The 12,433-nt window shown below is 35.2% G+C and overlaps 1 protein-coding gene across 3 annotated transcripts in view; it reads left to right on the forward strand.

Moving 5' to 3' along the window:
- Positions 1–12,433, forward strand: part of Dnaaf6 (dynein axonemal assembly factor 6) — a 59,822-nt gene that overhangs the window by 6,507 nt on the left and 40,882 nt on the right. For all 3 annotated transcript variants that reach the window (XM_045139820.1, XM_045139819.1, XM_045139821.1), the window contains exon 2: positions 9,336–9,506. In XM_045139820.1, the coding sequence (XP_044995755.1) occupies positions 9,339–9,506 (168 nt within the window). In that variant the 5' untranslated portion in view covers positions 9,336–9,338. The remainder of the gene's footprint in view (positions 1–9,335; positions 9,507–12,433) is intronic.

Consider the following 12,433-nt stretch of genomic DNA (forward strand, 5'->3'; position numbering starts at 1 on the left):
CTCTCTAGAAATCCTCTAGGTCCTCAATGTTAGATTGGAACTGTTGAGGCATCCAGCTTTGCGGACTGCTCAGCTACCAGGTTCTCAGATTCTCCAACCTGCAAATAGCCATTGATGTACTGCCCAGCATGTATTCTATAAACCAATCTAATATATCTATATCCAAATCTATATCTGTATCATCTATATCTATATCTATATCTATATCTATCTATATATCTATCTATCTATGTATTGGTTCTATTCCTCTAAAGAACCCTAACTTATACAGAAACTAAGCATCTTCATCTTTGTATCAAAAGACACTTAGGGGCTGGGAAAATGGTTTAGTGGTTAAGGTGCTTTTCTGCAAAGCCTAAGAACCTAGGTACCTATGTAAGCCAGATGCACAAGGTGGCACATGCATCAGGAATTCAATTGCAATGGCTAGAGACCTTGGCACACCTATTCTCTCTGTCTGTCTGTCTGTCTGTCTGTCTGTCTGTCTGTCTGTCTGTCTCCAATAACAACATAAAGCCAGATGTTTTACAAAGTGACACATGGATCTGGAGTTTGTGGTGGAAGCAGACCCTGGCATGCCCATACTCCCTCTATTTTTCTGTCCCTTTGTCTTTTTTTCTCTTTCTTTCTTGCTCTCTCACACTTTCTCAAATAAATAAATGGAATTCACATTAAAAAGTGTCCTACTGGTACCAGGTTCACCAGCACAAGGGTGAAGGAGATAGACACAGAGAACAATAAACTCCTACCAAATCAGATATCCAGAGACACAGAGGCTCCCAAGACCTCATCACTGAAGCAGACCTAAAATGAACTCAACATGGCTCAGGAAAATTTGTGGGAGAGGGGCTGGAAAGAATGTCAGAGCCACATGTTGGGTCACGATACACAAAGACATTGCCTCCTACCCATAACTAATGGCTAACCCCACAAGGCATGACCCATATTCCTAAATGAGGAGGGACCTTGTGGAGGGGGGAGGACAGGGAGGAGGCTAACAATGGTACCAACTTGACTGTATACACTGAATACAAAACTAATTTAAAAAAAAAGTGGCCTACTGTTGGTAGTTCAAGCTGCTAGGGAGACTAAAGTGAGAGGATCCTTTGAGCCAAAGAGTTCAAGATCAGGCTGAGCAACATAGACATATATCACAAATAAAACCAAACAAAACACTCATTTCAAAAATATTAGAGACTCCTTCTAAATAAATGATTAAATATAGACATAGGAAATATTAAATCAAAAGAGGTTCTTAGATTTATATTTTGGTAGCATGCTCCCACTGAGCTATATCCCTAGCTGTATTTTTTCACTTTTTATTTGAGACAAGGTGTCGCTATATTTCCCAAAAGGCATTGGATTTACTCTGTAGCCGAGGCAGATCTTGACCTTGTGGTTTTCCTGTCTCAGTCTCTTGTGTGGCTGAGACAACAAACCTTCACCACAAGTTCTACCTTACATTTAGGTTCATGAAAAGTTCCATGTACTGTCAAAATACATTTTTCATTAAACATATTTCAAATTTATGACAGAAAAAGTTCCCATAGTTACTTGTGATTTAGTATTTTAATGACAGTGAAACCTAGATATATAAAAAGTAAGTTATTCTTGGGTATTTTAAAGACACATATAAAATAATTTTTCCTTACTGTACCCAAGGACTCAGGCATGCTTAAGTACACACTCTAATATTGAACTGTAACTCTAGTTCACAACTGGATTAGTTTTAGTAGGCAGGAAATTACTGATGAATACAGTTATACAAAAAGGCCTTTTAAAGTTAAGTCAGGGCAAAATTCAGTGGCAGAACATTTCCAACAAATAAAAAGCCCTAGGTTCAATCCTCAACATCACCAAAAAAAGAAAAAAAATCAAAAATACTATAATTTAATTCAGAGACAGAGATATATGTATTCTTAGAAGAATTTTAATGCAGAATATGCTAAAGTATCTATATAGTTTCAGAAGAAATGCTAAATTTATTTGGAAAATAAATGGATTTTGAATATTTTGAAGATGTTCAGTTATAAACAGTCAGAATTTTACTTGAGAATACATTTTTACTATTAAGTAAACTCCAAAGGAATACTTGGTGTGTTTTTTTTAAACTGCTGTGTGTCAAGCTTAGGGCTTCTGCAACATTCAACAAGCAATCAATCCCTAAGCTACATTCCCATTCCTATTTAATAGATTTCTTACCTAGATTTTATGCACTACATATGCTTAATAAATAAAATATTATTTAAAAGTAATATGTACTTCAGAGATTTCACTATTTTGTCTTGGACTTTTCTATACGTAATTAAAGTAAGAGTGTGGTGGTTTGATTCAGGTGTCTCCCATAAACTTAGGTGTTTGGAATGCTAGGGTCCCAGCTGGTAGAAATTTGTAAATTAACGCCTCTTGGAGGCATTGTATTGTTCAGGTGGGCTTATGGGTATTATAGCCAGTTTCCCCTTGCCAGTGTTTGGCATACTCTCCTGTTGCTATTGTCTACCTTATGTTGGTCAGGGGGTGATGTTCACCCTATACTCATGCCATCATTTTCCCTTGCCATCATGGAGCTTCCCCTCAAGTCTATAAGCCAAAATAATCCCCCTTCCCCCAAAAGCTTCTCTTATTCAGGTGATTTCTGCCAGCAAAGCGAACCTGGCTGCAACAAAGAGCTATCCTTATGAATACTGTGGATGGAGGCAAATAAAATACAAAACAGATCCTAGGCTCAAAGTCAGTCTGACTTGATCCCAAAGCTACTAGTATTGCTTCAGTGCCATGGGCCTGACATCATCCTGATGAAACACTATTAGTCTCTAGCTGGTTCCAATGTTTTGTTAATGGGCTGTTCTGGAGTGTCTGGAGTTGGAAAATTAGATCCTCTGACTACATTTGTGTCTCTGATGGCCCTAAGGATTCAGATTTATGTGGAAAAATCAAAACCTGTTTAAAATACTGCCATTAGTATTGGTCAAACATATTAAAAGAAAGTGGAAGAAAATAAAATGAAGGCCCTAAAAAATTTATTTTCTACATGTACCTATCTCAGTAAAAGAGTTTTGGTTAGTGGAGTGTTGGGGATCATGCCCAGGACCTCATACATGACATTAGGCAAGTGTTCTACAACACCTCTCAGTCCTATTCTTGGCCTTTTAAGAAGTACCAATACCATATCAAAACACAGACACTATGACTATAGAATCTTCTTTTTTAAACAAACCACTGTACTGTATTATCCAAGTAGTCAAGGCAAATAGAAGAATATACCCCAATACACAAAGGCAGGAAGTTATAGGGTTTCAGTTTGTATCAGAAAGTAGACCACATAAGAAAATAATAGGTGGAAAGAGCAGAAAATTGGGCTATATCCTGAAAGATCTTGATTTCCAGACTCAAGATGAACTTAAGTGTATATTATATTTACAAATAAAAGTAAATAACTGCATAGTTCATCAAAATACATTTTCTTTGCTCTGCTTTTAAAAAAAGATTTCTGTGAAATAAGCTTTCATGACTATTCTTTCATAATTTAATACTTTTTTTTTTCTTTTTGGATTTCTTTTTGGAGGTAGGGTCTCATTCTAGCCCTGGCTGACTTGGAATTCACTAGGTAGTCTCAGGGTGGCCTCAAACTCATGGTGATCCTCCTACCTCTGCTTCCTGAGTGCTGGGATTAAAGGTGTGCACCACCACACCCAGCCATAATTTAATATTATTTTTATATCTGTAAGCCTTCTCAAAATGCTAGTGCTATCTTTATTTATATTAATTTTGAGACTTTAAAAAATTACATAATTGGTTTTCTCTTCATATTTGGAATTAGTTATTTACAAAATGTGATTCCTTTATTTCTCAAAATGTGTCAACTAACTTAATAGGATTTGTTACTTTGTGTTTACAAATTATAGTTATATATGATACAGTAAAATATTTCTGTAAAATTATTCATTTTATCCTTATATTTCTACTTCAATTTAGCCATATGTAAGTATATGTCATTTTATACCAGAATAATTTAGAATTTGATTTAGGATCTAATTTGGAATCTAATATGTTATAAATATATAAAATGTTACTAAGAATTATTATGAATAATTCGTTTAACAAAAAGACATATACATCTTAAGCAGTGGCACCTCCTTCAATGTAGTCACTTTGGGAGGCTAATCTACTTATTCTAATGATGCTGCAACTGTTCAAATTGCTTTTAAAGCTAATTTTTAAGAACTGCCTTGAGGCTTGTATCACATTTTTTGAATATCCTCAAGAAAGCTAATATTCATATTTTGAATATAGATGTGATGTGTATCTAAAAAGCACCTGAAGACAAATTTGATGTGTAATCAGACTGCATGATGTAATGATATCTATTTCCTTGGTGATATATATTTAAAATTTTCCAAACAAATTATAAATTTCAAATATTTTGAGCATTGATATAATAATTTACACAACATATAACATTATAAAGTTACTAGTTTGAAACACAAAATGATAAGGCGGAAGAAAACAAAAGGGAGACATGAGTTAAGCAACTAGGGATACTAAATTTGCATGAAGGTCACTGTTGTGATTTGAATGTAATATGTCCTGTATAGGTTCATGTGTTTATATACACTTGGTACCCATCAGGGAAGGTTGGGGACCCTTTAGGAAGTGGAGCATTGCTGGAAGAAGTTGGTCACTGAGGACTAGTCTTGTGATTTTATTATTCATTCTCTGCTTCCTGTATGCCAGTGTGACAAGCCAGTTTCCTGCTCCTGCCACTATACTTTCCCTGCCATGAAACTTCCCCTTGAATGTGTAAGCCATATTAGACTGTTACCTTCCTTGTTTCTGGTCAGGTATTTGTTTACAGCAACTAGAGAGTAACTAAAAACAATATTAATTTAACCATTCTTTGTTTAGTAGTCATCAACTATTGACTATGTTCTAGCTGTAGTTTTTGAAAATGTTCTACTTGTGTAGCTTCCCAATGACCACACTGTCTTGCTTGGCAGCTAGTGAGAAGCAGGTCAGAGAGCCTTCCAATGTAACTGATAGTGATTGAAAATCATTCTATTTTTCCTGACACATACAGTCAGGAAACTTCTGAACCATAACCTTCCTTCATCTTCTCCACTGTGGGTGCCCAAGAAAGAAACCAATGAAGTTTCCTGACTTGCTTGCTTTTATCTCTCTAGAGCTTTGATCACTTACCTATTGTGAACCTTTATCTGTCTGTCAGTTCTGCACATTTATCAATAAATGGACCCTGCATCCTATACCTCAACCTGTGTGTGGGCCAGGAACTTTCTTTACCTTAAATATGTCTTGCTACATTCAGAAACTCCTATTACTATTTTCCTGCCAAACACAGGCCACATTGAGTAGCTAGCTATTCTTATTACTTCCTCACATGCTATATTTGGGACTTCTGAATATCTTCCTTATGGGCTAGCTTTATTGATCTATTTATTCACTTTTCCCTAACCCTCCACTGAACTTTCACAAGACATGTCATGGTCAAGTATCTATGGGTATTGGCACTGTGTGCCAGATAACAATGGTATGTTATTGAACATTTTATGTTTTACCACACTCTATCATCTGTTGTATTATTTGAACATCACTGTAATTGTGTAGAATAAATAATGCTGAAATAATAAAAAAATTTTGCAATATTTGTTCAACATCTCACTGTATAATCTCAAGTCAGAATACTAATTATAAATTTTATTCAGATACGTTTTCCCTTTCATTGTCAAAGGTAGAAAATATTTCAATAAACATTTTGCTTTTGATGTTAGTGAAATATTTAATGAACACATAATCAACTAAGAATTTCAAAATAAAAACAGAAGCCTCTACTTAATTTAATATGTGTCAATTATTCATTTCATAGCAGACTACCAGACCATACTGTGAGAGAAAATTGTTTTATCACCTTTTATTTCACCCTTTCCAATTTAATGAGTTTCCAATGTAATGAGTTTTATCATTAACTTACCCGACATCATTATTAGAAAAAATATTCATGCCCAGCAAAATTAAACTTTTAAAGAACTAATAATAGCTAACATATGTTGAGTGCTTACTCTGTGCCAGGCACTATTCCAAGCTCTTTTATATGTATTAAGCTACTTAATCCTTATAACATTTTAAAGCAATAGACACTATTATTACCCCCACTTTACCGATAAAGAAAATTAGGTATCAAGAATTTAAATAATGTGCTCAAAGTCACAGAGCTAAAAAGTACATGATGGATACAATTCCAAGAAGTATGACCCCTGCACTCTGTTTATTTTTTACCTCTATACTGGAAATGTAGAGAAATCTAATATTTGTCAATATGCTTTACATCTTCAGTAGATATCAAGATTAGTTATATAGTTAACAAACAAAGTCAAAATAGAGGCAAAACATGACAAAACAGAGATTTATAAAGCTCCATTTGCAATAGAGATTGATTTTAATAAGTGACCATAGTAACACACAGTTTAATAATCTCTCTGTATTACCATTCTAGGCACAATGCAAAAATATTCATGTATAATTTAATAAAAGCACTAAAGATATACTTCCTGAGAATTAATTTTATAAAATATTTTTAAATTATTAGCAGAATTATAAAAAAGATATCTATTATATTTATGCTCAAATCACTTACAATAGATGTAATTCTACAGTCTTTATTAAGGTTATTCATTAAAGTCTGACACCTCTGAAATCTTTAAAGATCTTAATTTTCCTACTGTAGGTATACTTTTAGCGAATCATTTGTTTTTTGTTTTTTTGAGATAGGTTCTCACTGTAGCTCAGGCTGAGATGGAATTTACTATGTAGTCTCAGGGTGGCCCCAAACTCACAGGAATCCTCCTACCTCTGCCTCCCAAGTGCTGGGATTAAAGGTGTGCATCACCATGCCCAGCTTAGTGATTATTTTAAAATTTGTTGTTTTGGCCTGGAGAGATGGTTTAGCAGTTAAGTGATTTCCTGTGAAGCCTAAGGACCCCAGTTTGAGGCTTGATTCCCCAGGACCCATGTAAGCCAGATGCACAAGGGGGCACATGCATCTGTAGTTTGTTTGCAGTGGCTGGAGGCCCTGGTGCACCCATTCTCTCTATCTATCTGCCTCTTTCTCTCTCTCTCTCTCTCTGTCTCTCTCAAATAAATAAATAAAAATAAAGAATTTTTAAAAAATAATTTGTTGTTTGTTTGGGCTGGAGAGATGGCTTAGCGGTTAAGCGCTTGCCTGTGAAGCCTAAGGACCCTGGTTCAAGGCTCGGTTCCCCAGGTCCCACGTTAGCCAGATGCACAAGGGGGCGCACGCGTCTGGAGTTCGTTTGCAGAGGCTGGAAGCCCTGGCGCACCCATTCTCTCTCTCTCCCTCTATCTGTCTTTCTCTCTGTGTCTGTCGCTCTCAAATAAATAAATAAAAATTTAAAAAAATAATTTGTTGTTTGGATGGTAGGATAACAAGGAGTTGTGATTTACTTGTTTAAACTTTACATATTATTTCCAAGATATTCCATACTAGTTGAATATACTACTGTTATAATCATTAAAAACACATTTTTTTCATTGTGCATAAACTTTCACTGAATTCAATGAGGCAATCCATTCAGGCTCTCAAATAGCAATGAAACAATAGGCATCATCAAGGGTTAATTAAAAATTGAAATAAAGCAGAAAGGTACATAATTGCCTGGAGCAAAAGTATGAAATGAGTAAAGATACTCTGGGCAAATTCCTAAAGCAAAACCTTTTTCAGTTCACTAAATGGAATATACAACATGAACAGTATATATGAAACAAATAAAATGACAACCTAAAAACTATTGTATCAAATAATGGCACATAACTTTAATAATTTGCACTTTTAGCCAACTCCCTAAGTGATTTATTTATATTTTTAATTTTTTTTAAATTTTTTAACAACTTCCATGATTATTAAAAAAATCACATGGTAATAGCCTCCCTCCCCCCTTTGAATCTCCATTCTCCATCATAACCCCTCCCCCTCTCAATCAGTCTCTTTTATTTTGATGTCAGGATCATTTCCTCCTATTATGATGGCCTTGTGTAGGCAGTGTCTGGTACTGAGAGGTCATGGATATCCAGACCATTTTGTGTCTGGGGGGAGCACATTGTAAGGAGTCCTACCCTTCCTTTGGCTCTTACATTCTTTCCACCACCTCTTCCACAGTAGACCCTGAGCCTTGGAAGGTGTAATAGAGATTGCAGTACTGAGCACTCTGGTCACTTCTTTCCAGCACCTCTGAGTCATCCCAAGCTCACTGCCATCTGAAAAGAGAAGATTCTCTACCAAAAGTGAGAGTAGCATTAATATAAGTGTATGAACATTAAAAGAAGTGCTTACTGGGTAGTTTGATAAGCATAGTATATACATTTATCCTGACAGCAGCAGATGTTACACCCCTAGGGCTCATGACTACCCCTGTTGTAGGTTTTCAGTATTAGGGATGTATTCCCTCCCATGGTGTGGACCTCCAGTCCAATTAGAGGGCAGTGGGCTTCCACCATGACAGATGTGCCACTATTGCACCCGTTGGCTCATTTGGTCTGGCTGGCCAAATATAAGGCTTGCAGTGTCCACTGTTGAGTATCTCCACTGGTGTTTTCTCTTTCTCCCATTGAACTGCATGCAGAATGGCTTCTTCCAGCTTTCTGTCAGCTGGTCTACATGGAGGAAGTTCTCAGCTCAGTTCCAGCAGGATTTCTCAGTGGCCTTGCAGCCCAAGTATGTGGAGTCTTCAGCAACAGGGTCTTACCATCTATTCCTGGTGGGAAACCAAGGGCCTCAGCAATGGCCAATAATATTTTGGGGACATCAGGGACCACCCTGGCCAACAACCTAAGTGATTTATTTTGAAAGGCTTGGAATTGAACCCATGGTCCTAAGGTTACTGGGAAAAAACTCTACCACTGAGCTATATGCACAGCCTCTTCCTAGGACATTCTTAAGCAAACTAAAGCCAGAAAACTACTGAAGTAGGTAGTCAACACATGCTAGTTAGGTTGAGCATAATGTTTTAGTAAAGTAGGTTGAATATTGAGTTTATTTGCTGCCCCAGTTCTGTGAGTTAGTAAAATAAATATACTTGAGAGAGTTCTTTTAAGTGCTTCCTTTTTTATTGTTTGCTTTTAGAATTTTTGGTAACTTTAGTATATGAATATCCTATAATTTAATTGTGTTCCAATCACATTAATTATTTTCAAATATTAACAAAATAAAATGTAGTGACCCAGTGAAAGAAGGGAGACACTTTAGCACAAAAATCTACATGTCTTGGCAAAGTAAAATACTCATATCTGATGATCTCCTTCTGCAGAATATGGAATTTGGAAATGCCAAAACTGAAAATATGGAGGCAGAAAACATGAAAGCAGAAAAAAAGAAACCTAAAGATATGGAATTTGAGACATTTTCTACTGTTTCAGCAATGGAAGCACTCTCTAGTCTACTTTATCCTGAAGAAGAGGATGATTTTGACTTCAAACAGGTGGTTATATTCTTAAAGGTGAATTAGTTCTGCTAAGGGAAATTGGGGGACTGTATTTAAACAACTTGTTCCCCACGTTGCTGTCAGAGCAGAGCTCTGTCATCTGATACATTCATCAGAGGCTGAAAGGCTGATTATGCATGAGGCTATAACCTCTAGTCCATTTCTAGCAAACATAATTACATTTTTTTCTACACCACCTGAACACTGAATAGGAAAATAGTTCTGTAACTATGGTAGCAATAACCACATTTCAAAATGTTTGTCATTTATATTTATGGTCAAAGAATGCTTGACAACCATTGCAACAAATGGAAGCTTGGATTGTTTATGACTTGACAATATGCCTATACAAAGTAAATATTTTCAATTATACAATATTAATTGATCCCCAAGCCTGAAATCAAATAAATTGTCATACATGAAAATAGAATAGAAAATATTTTGAGCCAAATAGTTGGAAAAGCTAGCTTTGACCTACCACAATTGGCTCTCCAGTTCATGTTTAATGTATAATGCTTTATGGAGCCTAATTAGGTGAGTGGCATTTGAGGTCAGGACATGTAATATCAGCAAGCCATAAGTCAGCAAGGTGGGCTTCAATTGGGATAACGGAATTCACTGAATTAACCTTTGGCCACTCCAAGGTCATTGCTATTATTTCAAGGATAACCAAAACCGCTTTTATGTAACTTCCAGCTCTCTGTACTCCCCCTTAAATATTAATGAATGTCAGCTAAGATATGCTATGATAAGACAAAGTTTGGTGCAGAAATCTCACGTTATAATGGAATGAGTCAATTTTCATGAAAGTATTTTAATAAAGGTTTTCATTATTATGACTACTTTTAAACCATCTTCCACAAAAATACTTGTCAATTACTGCTCCCAAAATCATTTTTGCCATAATGTGAATAAAAACAAGTATTTTATCAATAGGTCTGAATCCAGTGGCACAGATAAACATTTGCCCTCAAGAAAAAGCTTAGGTAGAAGAGGACAAGATTAAATAAAACATGAAATAGAAATAAAATTTGGAAAAGAGGAGAATTGAGTCAGCTTGGAGCCAGGATTAGAAGATAGGAAGTTTTATTCAGAGTTTGTCCTTAATTCATGTCAATAATAACAGCACTGAATATATGCAACAAATAGGGAATAAGAGAAAAAGTTTGTAGCAATATTTATCCATGAAGTTGGGAAAACAAGTTCATTTTTGCTACCTTAGTTAAAGTAGCAGAATGATAACTTTCAGAAGCATATATTCTGGGAAAGGTGGGCTTAGACTACAGAGAAAGAGAATATTAAGTATTTGAGGGACAGTAATTCTGAATATAGTGAAGTGGAACATGTAATTGGACCTTATGCAGAGATGAAGATTGGCACTAGTTACAAAGCCTGTTCCCTTTAATGTTTATGTCTAAAGATGCTTATTTGCATCTAGAGGTGTTTCCAGGAGGAAAGATGAGTGTTTATGAGAATAAAGGGAACTATAACATCATGTTACTGAATTGTACAATTTATAAAAGAAAATTACTATAATAATATATGATTCTGTATATGTGGGTTATAAGCAATTTTGAGATAATTGGTCATTCAGACACCTCTGTACAGGTATCATTAGAGTGTATAGAATTAGAGTACCAGAACAGTGGGAGATAAATTAATGTTTCTAATGAACTATTAAATTTTCCAGGGGAGGGAAATTGTCTTTCCTTTTTTTTGAACATGTATTAATCTGGGTAACCATGGACTGGTTACAAGAGTGATACATTTTATAAAACATGCTCTCTCAAAACAGCAAGAGTACTGTTGCATACACATGGGTTCATTTACGCTACCTCTCTTATAAATGCAATGTGAAGGCTCTCAGAGATTGGAAAGAATATGTTGTTTTTCAAACTCCTGAGGGAATCTTGATACTTTTAGGAAAAAAAAGTTCAGTAGTCTTAACAGATATTGTGACAACAATGTCCAAAATCTCTCATATATTGCAAAGTGACATGAATTAGAATGACAAATTACATAGATTATTGGATGTAGATACATAGTAAATGCTTAAATGATGTCCTTATAGAAAACAATTGCCAGATGGTTTTGAATATTTTTATTATGCCATTCCATCTTTTCAATTGGAATTTTTATTTTTAATCATTTGTTTTCATTAAGGTAATAAGTTAAAAGTTCCCTCTCTTCTGATATACTGATCCAGTTATCATTGTTCATAAGAGCATGCTAATTTTTGACAGGAATGTTCAAGGTTTTATTTCTACTGATTTTAATTTTCTGTGGAAGAAGACACTCAGCAAAACAAGAGGCCCTCGTGTTCCAATAAGTACTTTGCTCTGATTGACTATTAGTATTCTGATGATTAATAATTTAATAAAAGTACTACACATTTATATGACCTTAGTGATTAAAAAGAAGAAAACATGTCCAGGATACTGTCTTGGGATTTTCACATTAAAGTGTCTGCAATGCCTTAACTGCACACATAGTACTTTCAAATCTCTTTTTAGAAAAAAAAAGAATAGTTGCTGTACCAGAACTGTTAAAATGTTAGATTAAATTCTGATTTATAACTGTTGGAATAGTTTAGCGTAATAAAGACCCAAGTGAGCTTTTCTACCAGTTTACAAGGACAGACTTCTTGCCCAAACAGGACATTCTATATTTTGTACATATTGCAAGTCTTAGGAGATGAGGACAAGGACTAGAGAAAGAAAAATTAGAGGTACTCATTTACCAGGGCCCAAGGAAGTACAAATATTTTACTACTATCAGCGGAGTAAATTAGAGTTTCAGATTATGAAATAGCAAAGAATCCCCAAGACGGGGCTATGAAATGGTTGTGCTACATTATTGAAATAATTTTGTGTTGCAATCAGTTGAAAAAAATGAAGGTTTTTCTAACATTGGTGAGTCATGGC

This window comes from Jaculus jaculus, chromosome X, assembly GCF_020740685.1.
Source record: "Jaculus jaculus isolate mJacJac1 chromosome X, mJacJac1.mat.Y.cur, whole genome shotgun sequence".
Taxonomy (NCBI): domain Eukaryota; kingdom Metazoa; phylum Chordata; class Mammalia; order Rodentia; family Dipodidae; genus Jaculus; species Jaculus jaculus.